Here is an 18,531-nt window from a genome sequence, read left to right as displayed (position 1 = left end):
GGTTTTTTGTTGTTGTTTTGTTTTGGCGGTTCATCCTCGCTGTTGCTTGTAAACAGTCGTGTTACCCAGCTGCCGGAATCCATATGACACAGGTGGCTGTTCCCGTTGCACCTGTGGGTAGACATCTGTTGCTGCTTCCGATCTACCCTCCGTTACCTGTTCCTCCATGGTGGCACAGTTCCTTTAAGGCACTGGTTCTCAACCTTCCTAATGCTGTGACCCCTTATTAAACAGTCCCTCATGTGGTGGTCACCCCAACCATAAAATTGTTTTGTTGCTACTTCATAACTTTAATGTTGCTGCTCTTATGAATTGTGATGTAAATAGCTGTGTTTTCCGATGGTCTTAGACGATTCCTGTGAAAGGACCGGTTAACCCTGCATAGGGGTCGCGACCCACAGGTTGAGAACTTCTGCTTTAAGGGTTTCTTTCGGTGAGAGCATGAGGTTTTGTCGGTAGATGGTGCTGCAGAGCCATCGCAGCAGGCAGGAACTTGATTTTCCCTTCCTGGTTCTTCAGAGTTTGACTCTCTTTCTTCTACTGCCAGAGGCACACACAGGCACGGGAGCTGTTAGTGTCTTGCCCTGGCTGTGTGTCCTCATTACGTTAACGCCTACGAAAACATAGCCTTAGCCCAGGGCCACCTCGAACAGTGCTCCCACTGAGGACACTGCCCACCTCAGGTCTTGCTCAGCCCAGCTGGCTCTGACACTCTTGACTCCTGGGTGCCAGCTCCCAGCTTCTGCCAACCAGCTCCCTGAAGGGTGTTTCCAGCATCTCTCCCCGTGTGGAGGTCGGGCCTTGTGCCACTCCATCTGAAAGTAGGTTCATGACTCTTCTGGGTACTTCTGCTAGCTGTCACCTGCCTGTACTTGGGTGTTTCTGCTACCAAGTCCAGCCTGGGTGACCCAGCACACTAGTTGTTGTTGTTGTTGTTGTTGTTGTTGTTGTTGTTGTTCTTCTTCTTCTTCTTCTTCTTCTTCTTCTTCCTCCTCCGCCACCGCTGCCGCTTCTTTTGTTTTTTTGTTTTTTGTTTTTTGAGACAGGGTTTCCCTGTGTAGCCTTGGCTGTCCTGGAAATCACTCTGTAGACCAGACATGCCTCTGTCTACTAAGTACTGGGATCAAAGGCGTGTGCCACCACTGCCCGGCTTCCAGCATACTTCTTATATTATCATACATGTTTACATCCTAGCTTCCAGAAAAGAGTCCCCTCTTCCAGTTCGTTTCTTTGGGTGCCTTCCCTCAGCTTTAGGACTATCTTGGGATTGAACTCAGGGCCTTGTGTATACTAGGCAAGCACTCTACCACTGAACTACATCAGGCTTTTCTAGTTCTAGGAAAGGGTTATATTTTTCCACTCTGGATATCTTTGGGGGGTTGCTTCCAGGATACCTCACAGACACTGAAATCGGAAGATTCAGAAGTCTTTTTTGTTTGTTCGTTTGTTTGTTTGTTTGGTTGGTTTTTTGAGACAGGGTTTCTGTGTAGTTTTTGGTGCCTGTCCTGGATCTTGCTCTGTAGACCAGTCTGGCCTTGAACTCACAGAGATCCGCCTGACTCTGCCTCATGAGTTCTGGGATCAAAGGCGTGTGCCACCACTGCCTGGATCAGGTCTTTTATATAAAATGACACAGTATTTGCTTGTACCCTACGTACATCCTCCTGTTTATCTTTGTAATATCTAGTACAATGTAGACGCTAGATGAGGAGTAGCTATACTGTACTGTTTACAGAATGATGGCTAGGGTAAAAGTCTTTCTGTGGACAGTGGAGATAGAAGTGTTTTTGTTTTATTTTGCTATGGTTTTTGGTTTTCTTGAGACAGGGTTTCTCTGTGTAATAGCCCTGGCTGGCTGTCCTGGAACTCACAGAGATCTGCCTGCCTCTGCTTCCTGAGTGCTTAAAGGTGTGTACCACCACCTCCCCATGGAGACAGAAGTTTTTAAAAAATACTTTCCCCCATGATTGATGAACTCTGCGGATGAGTTAGAATCACAGATCCCGTCCGCCAACTTCCCACTTTAGCAGCACCATTTGTTGAAAAACAAACCAAACCCTGACTTACATGGTAACTTTGTCAAAAGTGAATCTTGTATATATTTCTTCTATCAATTTCAAAAATTGATTTTGTATACATTTCTTCACTCTTCCACAGACCCTGTATCTGGACTTAGAACACAGTCTCTGCCTTGAAGCACAAGTACCCTGCTAGTTAGCATTCTTCCACTGGGATAAGACCCTGCAAGAGGGCTAGAGGGCTGGCTCAGTGCTTCTGAACTCTGGTTAGTCTTCCAGAGGACAGACATGGCTTTGATTGACAGCACCCACATGGTCACAACCTTCTGTCACTTCAGTCCTGCAGATCTGGTGCCTCTGCTGGCCTCCTTTGGTACTGTAAGCACAGGGTGCACAGAAATACACCCAGGTAAAACACTCACACACATTTAAAAAGAAAACAATCTTTAAGAAGCAACTTCACTTGGGAAAGGTTTACTTTGGTTTCTGGTTGAGGACCTATATTGTCCGTCACAGCATCTGGTATGGCAGGGGACGGGCACATGGTGATGGGGGTGTGGGAAAGCAGGTTGGCAACTGCTTGTTCTATAGTTCTGATCAGGAAGCAGAGTTCAACAGGAACCAGGTGCGCTTTGACCAGAAGCCCACCACCTTCCTCCAGCAAGGCTCCACATCCTACACAACCTCCAAAACTTGACCACCAGCTGAGGGCCAAGTATCCCACCCAGCTTTTCATTCTGAAAGCGTAACACTTCTCCTTGGCCTGGGCAATGCCTCAGATGCCACCCAGGCCTGGCGACCCAATGAGATCCCCACATAAAGGCAGGAGAGGATTGACTCTACAAGGCCGTCTTCTTCCCTCCATATGTGCTGTGGTATGGGTGCCCATCCATCACACACACACATTATACATTGAATTTAAGAAAGAATTTCTCCTAACTGCACCCTTTTTCAAAATTGCTTCAACTACCCAAGATCCTTTGCACTTTCTATTTCTACAAAATCCTCCTGATATTTCTATCCAGAGTACACCAAATCTAGAGATTAATTTAAGGATAACTGACATCTTTTTTTTAAAGAGTCATTTATTTTTATTTTATGTATGGGTGTTTTACCTGCATGTATGTCTATGTGCCATGTGTGTACAATGCCCACAGAGGTCAGAAGAGGTCATCTGACCCACTCAGATTGGAGTTACAGATGGTTATGAGCCACCACGGGGGTGCTAGGAATCAAACCTAGGACCTCTGGTAGAGCAGTAAGTGCTCTTAAGTGCTGGGCCATCTCCCAGGCACACAAATTGACTTATTGATAGTACTGTGTCTTTCAGTCCATGTTTAATTTCTCAGCAGCATCATGTTTTAGTGTGTAGTTCCTATAAATATGTTGTGATTATTGTATATGTGTGTGCATCCATGGGCACACAGATGTGCCATGGTGCATGGAGGGAGGCCAGAGGACAGCTTTATGAGTTGTTTCTCTCCTTCCACTTATCATAGAGTGCTGATTCGGTTTTTGTTAGCTTGACACAAACTAGACACCTTGGAGGAGGGAACCGAGGAACTGCCTCTATTAGAGTAGCCTGTGGGGGTGTCTGGAGGGGGGTGTCCCTTAATGGTTAACTCATGTAGGAGGGGCCAGACCACTAGTGGTGGTGACATCCCTAGGCAGCTGGTCCTGGCCTACAGAAGAAAAGTAGCTAAGCAGAAGCCAGTAAGCAAGCCACAGTTCTCTGTGGTTCCATCCTCTTCTCCTGCCCTGACTTCCTTCAGTGATGAACTGATCGGGAAGTTCAGCCACACCACCCCTCTCCTCCTCGTGTTTCTGGTCCTGGTGTTATCACAACGACCGGAAGCAAACCAGGACACACAGGTCTGGGGATCTCACGCAGGTCATCAGGCTTGCACAGCAAGTGCTTTACCTCCCTCCCCCAGCCCTCTCACCAGCCTTACATCTCTAAGGTGTATTAGGTACTATTATAAATAGCATGGTCTCACTCAGGAGGAGAGGCAAGAGGATCATCACAAAATTGAGGATAGCCTGATCTATATAGTTAGTTCTAGACCAGCCTAAGCTACATTGAAGACCCTGTCTCAAAAAGACAATGATCTTGAATTTCATTCTCTAAAATTATTTTTGATAGGGTAGAATAGTAAAATTGATGTTTGTATGTTGAACTTGTGCCCTGGATCCTTGACAAATTTATTACTATGAATTATTTTTTTTTTCTGTAGAATGTTCTGTCTATACACTCATCCTACCTGTAAATAAGGCAATTTTATTTCTTTTACTCTAATCTGTGACCTTCCGTTTGTCTATTGTCTTAATGGACTAAGACTGCTGGTACAATGTTGACTAGAAGTTGTTAAGGACAGACATCTTTTTTGTTTCTATTCCTGATCTCTGGGAGAGGCATCCAGTTTTCATCACTACGTACCATGTTGCCTCCAATGTGGCAGGTTTGTTTGGCTTTGGTATTTGGCTTCATCACTGTTCTGTTGCTATGAGGAGACACCATGACCGAAGCAACCAGGACTCAGGCGTGACTGGAGCAGTAGCTGAGACCTCACATCAGATCCACCACAAACTGCGGAGAGACAGAGAGAGAGAAGGGGAGAGAGAAAGAAAGGGAGAGAAAGAGAGATGGGGAGAGAGAGAAAAGGGGAAAGAGACAGAGACGTGTGGCGGGGAGACAGAGAGACAGGGAGAGAGACAGAGAGACACACATAGAAAGAGATGTTGAGAGACAGAGAGAGAATAGGCACACAGAGACAGACAGACACAGAGACAGACACACAGAGACCCTATACATAAACAGACACACAGAGAGACAGAGACAGGAACTGGTGTAGGCTTTTGAAAATCCAAAGCCCACCCCCAGTGACACACCTCCTCCAACAAGGCCACACCTCCTAATCCTTCCTAAATAGTTCACTAAATGGGGACTAAGTATTCAAATATATGAGCCTATGGGTCTCCTTCTTATTCAAACCACCACAGTGCTTATTTACTTATTGGGGAGAGGGCATGTGGAAGTCAGGATATGGTCTGTTTTATCCTTGGATCCTGGGGATTGAACTTGAGTCATCAGGCTCAGCAGCAAGCCCCCTAACCCACTGAGCCATCTTGTTGGCCCTAGTTTGGTGCTTTTAGACAGGCTCTCACTTTATAGCTTGGGCTGGCCTAGAACTACTATATAGCCCAGGATGTCCCTGAACTTCCAATACTCCTGCCAAAGTCTCCCTAGTGCTGGATCAGCCATCATGCTTTATTTATTTTAGTTTCAAGAAAAGGGATTGCTATATTTATGTAGCCCAGGCTGGCTTGGAACTCCTGACCCTCCTGACTCTGTTTCCCAAATGCAGAGATTACAGGCATTTGTCAACCATACATGGCTTTGGCTTTAACACTAGTTTTTCATAAATTCATTTCATAGGGTTAACGACATTCCTTTGTGGGCTGGAGAGATGGCTCAGAGGCTAAGAGCACTGGCTGCTTTCTGCAAGCTGCAAAAATATACAAAGTAGGATTTCAGCTGATTATGACAAAGCTAATACCTGGAAGTAGCCAAGGGCCTTCCAGAGGTCAAGCTGAGGCTCAAGGAGCCTTGGTGATATTTGGCTTTTGATTCTGCTATGAGTTTCTTGCTATTGTAGCTTTTCCATCATTTATTGGGCACCGTTTCCCTTCTACTAAAGGAATATTTAGATAACCTTGTGCGCTGACAGCTATGCACAGCCAGAATCCCAGTTCAAGCCTCCCTGTAATTATCACCTGGCAGCATCTGGCCAGGTCCATCCCCAGACGGAGGAAGTACCTTATCAGAGATACCTCTGTACTCTCTAAGAACAGACTTAACCATCCAGGATACCTATTTGAGAAAGCCTGGTGGATGTGCCAATTAAGCTTAACTTTCTCCTTTCCCAAACCTTACCTCTAGTTCCAGATCTCCCTTTAACTATCACCAGAGGCATCTAGCAGCACACAGGTTGCCTAGCGACCAAGCACACCTACCCCCACCCTGCGAAAAAACTGCAGATAGCTTGGACAGATAAGAGCCACAGGAAAAAAGAAGGCAGTTTTATTTTCTCCCATTGACCTAGCAAGTTAAAGATTCTTAACATTTTCTACCAATCACATTTAAGATTATAGTTGAGCACATAAGATCCCTCTTCTTAGATATTACCCGAATTTAGCTTTGAGTTAATTCTTCAGTCATTTCCCTTTTGGGTTGCAAGTGATAACAATCATTGCCCCTCTATGTGATTCTTATCACTCCTCCATTTGCCCCTGGAATCCTGGTGGTCACTGCCTGAGGAAAATTCTTACCTGCCTTTATGTCCCTGTAGAATTCAAGCCTTTCTGGTGACCTTGCTCGGCCAGGGGCTTGCTATTGCTTGGGTTCATAACTGGATTCCTGGGAGACTTAGGAGGAAGGTGAAGAACTTAGAGATGGAGAACAGAGAGGGATAAGGAGGATTTTGACCATAGAGTACATGTGGGCGAGATGGAAGATGAGGAAGTCCTAGCTGGGTAAGAACAAGGTGAAAAGGACCTAGATGAGGCAGAATTAAGATAGAACTTAGATGGACCAATGGATAAATATAGAGAGAAAGCAGGCAAGAAAGGAGCTAGGCATGAGGACAGAACTGAAGCTGTGTATATAGAATGTTATGCCAGAGGAATTCAAGCAAGTAGACTATAGAGCTCAGTGTGCTGAGATCCTCTTTCCCAAAAATAGTCCTTGCCATTAGTAGTTCTCTCTCCCGAGCCCCTGGGATGTATAATATTAAGGCTGGTCCCTCTAACATTATACAAGAGCTGCTCTTCTAGAAGTCCTGAGTTCAATTTTCAACAACCACATGATGGCTCCCAACTATCTGTAATGAGATCTGGCGCCCTCTTCTGGCCTGCAGGCATTCATGCAGACAGAACACTGTACATGAGAAATTGTAAAAAAGGACATTTCTAGCTGTGCTCTAGTGGCACACGCCTTTAATCCCAGCACTTGGGAGGCAGAGCCAGGCAGATCTTTGTGAATTGGAGGCCAGCCTGGTCTACATAGCGAGATCCAGGAAAGGCGCAAAGCTACACAGAGAAACCCTGTCTCGAAAAACCAAAAAAAAAAAAAAAAAAAGACATTTCTTTGTATTCCTAATTTTGAGATTTTTTTTTTAAAAAAAATCATGAGTTTTGATTTGTCATATTCTTTGTTCACACGGATATGTGAGTACACTTGTGCATGTGTCTGAGCATGCATATGGAATCTAGAGGTGGATACCAGGTGTCTTCCTTTAATTTTTTTTGAAATTTACTTATTTGTATTTTATAGGTATGGGTGTTTTGCCTTGTGCACTACATGCATTCAGTGCCTGCAGAGACCAGAAGAGGGTGTTGGGTTGGGTTCCCTGGAACTGGATTTACAGATGGTTGTGAGCTGCCATGTGGGTGCTAGGAAGTTGAACCCAGGTCCTCTGGAAGAGCAGTCAGTGCTCTTAACCTCTGAGCCATCTCTCCAGCCCCACCCCTCATATATTTTGAAATGGGTCTCTCACTGAATCTAGAGCTCACCAATTTGACTAGGCTGACTGGCCAGAGAGCCCCAGGGTTCTCTTTTCCTCCCCGAGCCCTGAGGTTACAGATGCACACACACACACCACACAGGGCTTTGCACATGGGTGCTCAGGCTTGCACCTGAGACAGCTCTGCAGTTCCAGATTCTTTTTATGTGTCCATTGAGACGAAACATGGTTTTCTCTTTCTTATTTACCCAGCCATTCTTTGTTCCTCTTTTCTTTCTTTTCCCCTTCTTTTGTGTACTGTTAGTAATTGTCTTAGGGTTTCCATCGCCTGGAAGAAACACCATGATCAAAAAGCAAGTTGGGGAGAGAAGGTTTTATTTGGCTCACACTTCAACATTGCTGTTCATCAGTGAAGGAAGTCAGGATAAGAACTCAAACAGGGCAGGAATCTGTAGGCAGGAGCTGATGCAGAGGCCATGGAGGGAGAGCTGCTTACTGGCTTGCTTCCCATGGCTTGCTCAGCCTGCTTTCTTATAGAACCCAGGACCACCAGCCCAGGGATGGCTCCACCCATCATGGCCTGGACCCTCCCTCATTGATCTCTTACTGAGAAAATGTCTTACAGCTGGATCTCGTGGAGGCATTTCCTCCACTGAGGCTCCTTGCTCTCTGATGACTCTACCTTATGTCAAGTTGACACACAAAGCCAGCCAGTACAATAATGGATCCTATCTCCACTCTATATCATCTGGTTGTTTAATGTTTCACTATCTTCTTTTTTAAACTAGTGTTTATGCATCTTTAATAGTCTACCTTCCAATGATAACCTACACCAAGTATACTGTGCAAAGCTTACACAGTACCTACCACCATCCCCCATCCTACTCTTTGTTCTGTGATTTTCCTCTATTTTGTTTCTACGTTAAGTTTTCTGCTCCACAGTAAGTGGTTATCAGCTTTTTTTTTTTTTTCTTTTTATGTTGAGGATCAAACCCAGGGACTGGCATTTGCAGGACACAGCCCTTCCAACCACATCTGTAGAGCATTCCCCCCGCCCCCCCCCCCCCCCCCGCCCCTTTAAATTCAAGTCATATTTCCTTCTTGAAGGACTCTGGATGACCTAGAATTTCCTATATAAAACAGGCTGGTCTCAAACTCAGAGAGACCCACTTGCTTCTGCCTCTCCAGTGCTGGGATTAAAGGCACATGCCACATCACCCAGCAAATGTAGTTTTAAAAGTTAAGTGGATATGCACGTGCCCACTTGTCTATATGTGTACCGTGTGTGAGAGCGCTGGTGGGAGCCGGAAGAGGGCATCAGAACCCCAGGAACTGGAGTTAGAGGCAGTTGTGAGTTGCCTGGCATGAGAGCAGGGAACTAAACCTTGGTCCTCTGGGAGAGCACTAGGTACTCTGAACCAGTGAGTCATCATCTCTCAAGTCCTGCTTTTGTTTTTTGATATATGATGATTATCAAATTAAGAAAGTTACCTTGTTTGCTAGGAATTTTTCATTATTCTAAGTAGGATAAAACCTTATAAAATGCCTTTTCTGCATTAGGATAAACACTTTTCTCCTTTAATCTATTAATGTAGTAAATTACAGAGATGAATTTTTCTAATAATAATGAAACATCTTGCATGCCCATGATAAACACTGCTTAATTATGTCGTACTACGTTTTAGGAATTGTTGGAATTCACAGTTTATATTTAGGATTTTCACATCCTTGGGGGGGGGGTGTGGCAGCGGCCAAGGGGTGCTGGAGAAGCCAGTGATTATGAAAGCCCAGTCTAGAGCATGACTATTGGTCGTTGTTTCCATCAGGTGTGGCGGAGGCAGCCTTATGCCTGAGCAGCCTTGCCCTCCTCCTCCTGTCCACTCGATTTGGGTGTGCTCTGGAGAGTCCATGGAGACAGAAAGCTTTGAGGGCCAGTAAGCAAGGGTCCCTGGGAGACCACACTGGGAAGCCAGCTGGCCAGTCTGATCCCTCCCATGGCTCAGGAGTATCACTGTGGTAACTAAACTTCCAGGCAGAGGTCACAGACCCAGGTTCATGCCTTTTTCTGAGCTGTACCTCTCTTCTGCCTCCTGGCCAAGGCAGCATCCTCCTTCTCTTTAATTACTCAGAACCATTTTCTTTCCCAAAATAAAGACCAGCCTCAGAAAGCCACACATGAAACCAATTTCAAATGAACTTTAATTTTTTTTTTTTTTTTTTTTTTTTTTTTTTTTTTTTGCTGCCCAAATACTGTACATGCAGAAGCCGTGTGAAGAATTTTCTCCTCAAGGGGATTGGCAAGGACGTCACATGAGACAGCCGGCATTTCCCTCCCAGCTGCCCACCTGCCATCCAGGAGCCACAGTTTGGAAAGACGCTGCACACAGAAACTGCAGAGAGCTCAGGTATAAAAGGCTAATTACTTCTTATCGAAACAGTGTGCTTGTCAGTCCCTAACAGCTCTCGCTCGCTCTCTTCGCAGGATGCATTTGGAAATTCTAAAAAAGGGGTTCCTGCCTTCTGTGAGTTTCCATGCTACAGGAGTTGCTGGAAGTCTTGGGTCTGCTTTCCCTGAGGAAGCAGCCACTCTGCCTTCTGAGATAACGTTTGGGGAGAAGCGGTTTTAAAAAGCCAAATACTCGGAAGTTCCTTCTCTCGTCCCATCAGAGAGAATTCCTTTAAGAGGCTCTGAGTGTCCACTCTTCCCGGGCTGTCATCTAGAAGCAGAATGAGAACTGGCCCTTGGAAACAGTCATTTCTCACCAAGACCAGAGAGTGGCGGAAGGGTGGGGGTGGGGGTGGGGGGCCGACAAATCACAAAGAGGTGACGCCACATCTGTCGGGCTCTGGGGTTCTCTTGTCAGGAGTAGGATCTGAGCATGGACCAAATGAGGACCTGCTCCCAGCAGGAGAACCAGGGGAGATGAACCCGGCCTCCCACCACCTTTATCAACTCCGAGCCACGACTTCTGAAGCATGGGGGAAGCCATGGAGCAACTAGCTAATGCTCTGATTTACAGATGAGGATGCCAAGGCCCGGTGAGGAGTCTCACACAAGGTCACAGTTTCTGGCAAAAAGAGGGGAGAAAAAAAAAAAAAGGTAAAGAACAGCCATCCCTGTCCAGGTCATTGGCTAATGGGGCAGATGCTCAGTTGTCCCTGGTATTCTCAGGTCCAGGGACCCTTCCTGGCATCAGTATGGACTTGCTGGCAGGCCCTGTCCCTGTTGGCTAGTGTCCAGCCAGAGCCGGTTTCTCCAAAGCAACACTCATGCTTTTCAAGGAGCACCTGCTGAGACAGACTAGGCCGCAGTCTCTCACTCACAGGGCTTTTCTTACAGGCACAGCCAGGCTGGGCCGCAGAAGCCCACACTCAGGGTTGGGGGAGGGGAGATGCTTTGCTACATTAAAGATTAAGCCCTTTGTCAGAGAACAAGGACCTTCCCTTGGGCATGTGTTTGTCCAGCTCCACCGACAGACAGAGCTGGTGCCCAAGGAGGCCAAGTTGCTCTCTTTGGCATCACTGACATTGCTCTGAGATGCTCAGGCACTCTCAAAATGACCCTTTCCCAGCCAGGCCAGGCTGATCTGGCCACCATCGAGCCACACCTGATTGGATGGGGCTCCCCTGCTCTCTGATGGTGGTTAATCTCCCCAGCCTCTTTGGACCTGGGCTAGAAGCAGAGCAGACTGGAGGGAGAAGGCAGGGAAAGGGTCTACATTTCCATCTCCTCTCTGATCATCCAGCGGAAGATGATGCAGGAGAGGGGGCACATTCAAAAGAATGTCTATGTGTCAGGACATTGGAGACAACTGAGGAGCAGGAGAGAAGAGGTGGTAGGGAAGCAGGCCTCTTCTGGTCTACCTCCCTGTGGCCACTACAGAAATGCTGCTGGACAAGCTTTCAGGCCCCACCTGAAGTACCGCATCTCCCCACACTGTGGAGAGCAACCTCGGTTAAAGGCAGCGACTTCTTAAAAGAGTTTGCACAGTGCTGGATGCAATCGGAGAAATGCAGAAGAGCAGCCTTGCTGGGGCGCCACTGCTTCCTAGGGCGGGAGTGATGGAGAACATGAGGTATCAGGAGCTCTGGGTCCCCGGGGAAGCAGAACCTGCAGTGTGAGGCCCCTGGCTATGACAGGGCTCCTGGGAACACAGTTGAGGATTGTGCTACATTTCATTTCCAAAGAAATGCCCTGGGAGGGCTCAATTGTCTTTAAAAAAACAAAACAAAACAACAAAACAGAGGCTGCTGGTCTCCCCCAGGCTGGCAGTAAAGGAAGAGCTGGCATGCTTCCGTGGTGGTAGTGGTGGGGGGGGGGGGTCGAGCCCCTGGGAGAGTTAGCTTGACCCCAGTGCAGGACCACCAGGCACCACCTCCCTGCCTCTCCAGAGCCTTCCTTGGTCTTCCCTCTACCCAATGGCATGCTGGCACTGCCCAGGACCCGCTGAATAGGTGATCCTCGGTAGAGCTGGGTGGGAGGAGAGACTGGATGAGAGCCTTTGGGACGGATTCTTCCCCCAAAGGACCAAATATCCCTTTGTCAAACCAAGCCTTGGCCCATTTCCTAGAGAACGTTTCCCATCACAGAGTCCCATCTCTGCCTTCCTTGTAGGGAAGGAATCTGTTAAAAAGTGGGACAGGCTGAGCAGGGCAGAAATACAGAGACACATGCTCTGAGTCATCCATCGCTGCCCACAGCCCAGCATCGCTCGCTCGCTCGCTCGCTCGCTCGCTGCAGGGTCACTCCTGTCTCAGCCACAGTGCCGATGAATCCGGCCTGCCTAGAGGAGATGGGACAGCTGAGTTCCTTCCACTCCTGTGACCACTGCCGCCTGGGGCAAGGGGTTAGGTGAGGTGGCCCGCTGGTAAGGGGACTCACAAGGACCCAGTTACTTCTTGGCCCATTGTCCTTTCCTCAAAGGGCAGATGGCTCCCAGCCCAGGCAAGTCACACGCCTCTTCTGAGACAGGGCTATCTCTAGAATGGCATCCCAGTGGAGCCCTGCAGGCAGGATGCTGAGAAACAGACCTTTAAATCCAGCCGCTCTATCACATGGACATACTGGCCTTACACACCCCACATGTGTGCACAAGAATCTAGGTGGGATTACTTCTTCAGTGTTAAAAGGAGTGAATTCCTAAAGATCAATGGGGTGGGGGCGGGGGTTACCTTCCATGAGAGGGGTGGGACAGCCAAGCCATCTCCTAGGCAGTTTACAGCCTCCGACTGTAGGCAGGCAGGTCAGCAGGAGTTCCCAGCACATGGTCATCCCCTGTGCTAAGCCTCCTAAATGAGAAACTCCAAGGCCGGAAGCCCCTCTGCTGGCAGCTCCCACTTCTGGAGGTGACTCAGTGCTACCTCAGCAAAGGTCTGTGCTGTCAGTGGGTTACTGAGCCTCCTCCACTCCAGATGGCTTTCACACCACCCAGAGGACAACTGCTTTACAGGTGCGCACGCCACAGGCAAGAGGAAAACCACCTTTGCAAGCCAGTTTCCTCCTTGCCCCCTACCCGTTAAGGCTCGGAGGCCAGAGCACTTCGCCTCGTGTCTAGTGACGAGGGAGATGCATATACTCCCAGCCAGCAAGGCTGGCAAGAGAACGTCCCTGGCCACTACCTCACTCACCCGCCTGCGCAGACATCCTCAGTCCTGTTCACTGTCTTCCGCCTCAACCCCAGTTTGTGTGGGGGGCTTCTTCCCTATCCTTCTTTGCAAGGAGGGTGCAGGACTCTGACTACAGGGAGGTCTTTTGGGCTGGGCTGGCTTTATGTACCCCAGCTTTGGTACAAAGGGAATTCACACACAGGCCAAGGATTTTTCACAGTTACCCTGGTAGCTCTCCCTGCCTAGGGACTTGGGCTAGAGGCATGGCCACACTTGGAGATGGGCTAGAAGAGAGGCAGAAAGAGAGCCTTCCCCTACCCTACCCTACCCCCACCACCCCTCCTCCTTCCTATTGGACACGGACCAGGGCTGCTTTGCCATCTCCCAGGCAGCCTCCAATTCCACCCTATAGCTGAAGAGGAGAGGAACGGGTACAGCGTTCCAGAGCTAGCCTTTAGTATTAACAGCCACCCCAGGCTCAAGCCCAGGCACTAGTCCCTCCAACAGGGTTCTCAGTGGTTAGGAGGAGCCCCAACCGGACAAGGGAACGGGGTAGTAAAGCAGAGGCAGCTGGGGTGCCTAGTGCAGGCCACTGCCCAGAGGAGCAGAGGGCCATTCAAGAAAGGCAGGGAGGTGAGGGGTAAGTATTGCTGGTACAGAGCTGGTGACAGAGGCACCCTCGAGTGCAGAGCCAGGCTGCTCATGGAGCTAGGAGGCTGGAGTCCTGGGGTGTCAGAGCCCCAGCTGGGGACGGGTGTCTAGAGATGAGCAAAGAAAGCAGAACCCTGGAAGAACGCTTCATGCGGCTAATCCCCAGGCCAGACAGGGTTCTTGACAGTGGCTCAAAACAATTCAGCCTTAGCCCTCCTGACTTCAGCAAGCAGCCCTACCCATGACACCTCTTACCAAGCCATGCTCCCTCAAGGATAAGCCCAAAAGGGGTCAGGCCCATCTTTGATGCCTGAGAAGGCCATCTGATTTGACAGACCCCCCCCCCCCCGGTACACTGGGGGGGGGGTGTCCTTTGGCATGCTGGAGCGTACTCCAACAGAGGGGAGGACAGGGCATAGCACGGCCTTCAGTGTGTCTGGCCAGCACCCTGGAACTCAGCTCTCCGGCACTTGGCCTGTAAGAAGGTGCCAGCCCCAGGGAGAAACATTCTCAAGGCCCCTCCTTCCCAGCTATCCTGTCTTCCTGGGGTCTGGGCCAGGGCAATGAGTGAGCATGCCACATGCTTGTGGAGTGCATTCAATGGGATGATGACCAGCACAGCCGGGGTTGGGAGAAGAGACTGGATTCCTAGAGGGCACCAGGTATGGTCGGCTGCAATGGATGCTACATTCCTCAAAAAAGAGCAGCAATGCTGGGGGAGGAAGGAAACAAAAGACAGGACAGGAAACCAAGTGGAGACCAGAGACAAGAACCAGGCTTGCGACTAAGCAGGGCCCACCAGTGGCCACATGCCCTACTTCCACCCCTGGAGACTCCAGGGACGAGATGTGTCCACGTGATGTTCCTTTGGATTCTTTCCAGCAAGATACAGAGGTGTGGACTGCAGTCCATGTGGTCACCAGGACTGACTGTACCCAGACAAATGGACAGATATAATGTGGTCACACACGCACACACACACACAGACACACAAACACACACTACAGTCTCCACTGCCAGCCGGGACGAGCCCAGCGGCCAACAGGCATGCAGCAGGGCGAGGGGTCCAGAAAGACATGGAGACTATGTACAGGGGGGCGGTGTGGCCAGCAGGCTCCCTTCCCCCTCCAGCCCCTGGCCTCTTGTCCTCAGGGAGGTCCTTAGGAGCACGAGGGGGAGGGGCTGGTGGCACTCTCCAAAGAGGACTGGGACAGGCGCCTGGTAAGGGATCCGAGTGTGGAGTCAGCCACAGAGGATGTGGGGAAGAGTTTGTACCAGCCCGTGACAGCGGCACTTAGGTCCAACTCGTCCAGCATGATCTGGGCCATACCCATGAAGCACTTGTGGTCCATACGGCCGTAGTCTCCCCAGACGATCACCTGGCAGAAGGGAGGGGAAGGGGGAGGCACTGAACCTCCAGGACTGGGCAGTGGGCCCAGGACCTACCAGCTTCCCGCGGGCACAGATGGGAGAGTCGGAATTAAAAAACAATACGGGCATGTGCTTTCTGAGCACCTGGGACATGGCAGACTGTACCCTATGGGGGCCATGCACCATCTCAACTGTTGTAACGAGTACTTTTCCCCTCTGTGGCTCAGGGGGTTAACTAACCAACACAATGCCCCACAGTGATCTGGGATTAGATCCTGGGTGCATCTGGTTCCAGACCTCCTCCCAGCAACCCCAGGCAGCAGCTCTGTCCACAAAGGAACAGACATGTTCAGGGCCTGGGTCATAGCTGCAGCCTGGCTGCTGGCTGCTGTGGGCCTGAATAAGCCCCTTGCCCTGACTGTCTCCATCTGGAATTCGAGGAGGAAGAGATTGGCTCAATGAGTTTTCAAATATTTTTAAAAAAACAGACATCTGATACTGGGCCTCTGCCCCAGAATCCCGGAGTTCTGCAGCACTTGGGTTTGTAACCCCATGGGGCCCTTACGACAGAACCCCATCACAGCTCAGAGGAACAGCCTGCTATGAGATGGACAAGCTGGAGGATTAAAAACATCAGAGGTGGATTCCTGAAAGGGATTACGGGATTCGAGGCTCTTCCTCGGCTTTCCAAGTGCCCCGAGGTGAGCAGCTGTCTCCACAGCCCCAACGGGCAGTGGACTTGAGTCTCCAAACCTCACCCAGAATAATCTTTTCTCCTTTAAAATGAATCTTGGGTGTTGGTTACAAATAAGCAAGCCAGGCTTCAGACAAGGCAAGCCACCACTACTTTTAACTTGGTGAGTGTCTGCCTATGTGCAAACTCTTAAACGTTTTTAAAAATATGTTATGTGCAAGCATAAACATGAGTCAAGGTTCCCACAGGGGCCAGAGGCACTGGGACCTCCTGGAGCTGGGGCTAGAGGCAGTTGTGAGTCACCCTGACATCTGTGACAGGAACTGTCTTCTACAATAGTGGTGCATGCTCTTAACCTCTGGGCCATCTCTTCTCCGCACATCCTAACCACAATGAGTGTCAGGCAGGGACTGAGCCCAGAAAGTCAGGGAGGCCCCTGTGAACTCAGGTTCATCTACTGAAGGGGCACAATGAGGCAACACCCCACCCTCAGGCTCATCAGGAAAAGCCACTGATACATTGTTTCGTTCTCAAGGAGCTGGCTGGCCTGAGAGTCACCCAGACTTGGGCTCAGTTCTGCTCGTCACTCAGCTGAGCAGGCCCTTCATCTTTCTGAGACCCCGCCTCCTCATTTGCAAAATGGGGAAACCACACCTCCTTCCCAGGATCACCTCTGAGGAAGACATAAATCGTTCCAGAAAGTGCCTAGCAACACCCAGCACCCAGTGAGGGACAAGGCACAGGTAGGAAAGGTAGGAAAATGGAGACGGCCAGCGAATAAGGCCTGGTTCTCCTGCCCAGCTGGGAGAATGGGGAGCTATTTCACTATCGCTCAAAACCCTATGAATTGTTGGGGAGCAAAAGCATGGGCTGTGAAATTAAAACACAGAGGGGAACAGGAAGAGGGAGGGAAGAAAGTGGGGGGAGAAAGAAAAAAGGGGACTGGAGAGATGGCCCAGCAGGTGAAGTGCTTTCCACAGAAGCTGAAGGACCTCAGTTCAATCCCCGGAAGCCACGTCAAGGCAAAGGAGAATTGACTCCACTCTACATGTGTGCCTCCCAAATGCACGTGCACCCACCCCCTACCATGATAAAGAAGAGGCGATGTAAACGAATGCACCTGGTTCAATGCTTGACCTGAACTTGAGCGTCTACCCTGTAAACACTGACCTGCAGAACCTTGCCTTGGGGCCCCTCGTCAAAGAGCAGAGCCTGCTGGTACAAGGGATCACAAGTCTTCTTGGCCACCTTCGTTTTTTTCTTGGCTACACATGCCCCGTTCTCCAGCAGGTAAGCCTTGATATAGGTGGCTGAAAATGAAGGCACATGGTTGGGAGAGATGCCATAGCCTGCCCCCACCCTCCAGGTGGTTCTGGTGGGGGGTGGGATGAGCTGGCCCAGCTTGCTCACCAACCTTCCATCCAGGCAAGGTGTGGCTCACTGTCCACAGCACTGCTTTAGGGCACTGGTGAGCTGAGGACTTGCTTGCTAGTACCCCATCCCTGCCAAGACCCTTCCTCACCTCTCCCAGCTGCGCAGCCTCACCTGGGAGGGATTTGGAGCCTGGTTTGGGGGTCAGGCCCCGAGCTTCAATCACTTCCACCTCCAACTGGCCGCTCCGGTCCATGATGGCAATGTGCACGTCTCCTGCAAGGGAAAAGAACGGAAGTCCAGGTGAAGTCAGATGGGGCAGGCTGGAAGATGAACCGGAGACCACCACCCTGCGGGGGATGCTGCGGGGGGGTCCCTGGAAAGGGACTGTGACAGAGCAAGCTGCACATGTTGAAACTGCTCTCAAGAGATCACTTCAAAGGGACTAAGAAACACTGTGATAGGCTGTGGGGGAATGACCCTCAAGGGACACATGCTCAGGTCATAACTAAGGGCTACCAAACCCTTACCTATGTCTGGTAGACTAGGGGCTTCTGCTTCGCTACACAGAACAGGCAAGTCTGGGAGGCAGACCTACGCAGCAGCCCTCAGCCAGTCTCTTTATTATATGTCAGACAGATACCAAGACAGTATCCACGCAAAGAGACGCTAAGCTATGAGCCTGCCCAGGACATCTTTGACCCTGGACAAAGGGAGTAGGGTGGGTCCCCATCACCTGCGTGTGAAAGCCAAGAGCTCATAACTTACTCCAAAAAGGTATGGGCTTCAGTCATGCTGACTTTCAGGAGCTCTTAGCTTTGCTCATTGTGGGGGAGCTAAGTTTAGAACTACATAGTAGTTGTTTGGAACACTCTTCAAATGGGTGTAGAATTATAAACTTGATCTCCACCCCCCCAAAAGAAAATTAAATGAGTTAGAAAAATTAAACATCATCGCCATCATGTTATTATTGGCATTTATATACTTTTGGGGCAGGAATTCACCACATTCAGAGACACCCTGAAATTTATCCTCCTCCTTCCAGTGATTCCCGACCTTGGCAAGGAGACCAAATGGTCTCAATCTATCACAACATGCCTAACCGGGAATGTACACTTGTCTTTCCTGGTTTGGAACACAAGGGGGCACCACACACAAAATATTCTAGGTTCTGGTGGGTCAGTAAAGATTATGGAAGTGGCTGGCACTTCTTGGTGTGTGTAGGGATAAGGGATCGGGATAATGAGCAGGCTCCAATACCAACCAAAATCTCAGAATTAAACAAATCCAATACCCA

The 18,531-nt window shown here is 49.5% G+C and overlaps 1 protein-coding gene across 3 annotated transcripts in view; it reads right to left on the bottom strand.

Annotated features, from left to right (window-relative positions):
• Positions 1-9,760: 9,760 nt before the first annotated feature.
• The window catches only part of Rims3 (regulating synaptic membrane exocytosis 3), a 42,287-nt gene continuing 33,516 nt past the window's right edge, over positions 9,761-18,531 (bottom strand). For all 3 annotated transcript variants that reach the window (XM_006987251.4, XM_076564972.1, XM_016005800.3), the window contains exons 6-8: positions 17,409-17,510; positions 17,034-17,173; positions 9,761-15,177 (exon numbers count right to left, since the gene is read on the bottom strand). In XM_006987251.4, the coding sequence (XP_006987313.1) occupies positions 14,959-15,177; positions 17,034-17,173; positions 17,409-17,510 (461 nt within the window). In that variant the 3' untranslated portion in view covers positions 9,761-14,958. The remainder of the gene's footprint in view (positions 15,178-17,033; positions 17,174-17,408; positions 17,511-18,531) is intronic.

The sequence above is a fragment of the Peromyscus maniculatus genome, chromosome 2 (genome assembly GCF_049852395.1).
Source record: "Peromyscus maniculatus bairdii isolate BWxNUB_F1_BW_parent chromosome 2, HU_Pman_BW_mat_3.1, whole genome shotgun sequence".
NCBI lineage: Eukaryota > Metazoa > Chordata > Mammalia > Rodentia > Cricetidae > Peromyscus > Peromyscus maniculatus.
The sequence above is the reverse complement of the archived record's forward strand: the minus strand, read 5'-3'. Positions and strand labels throughout refer to the sequence as shown.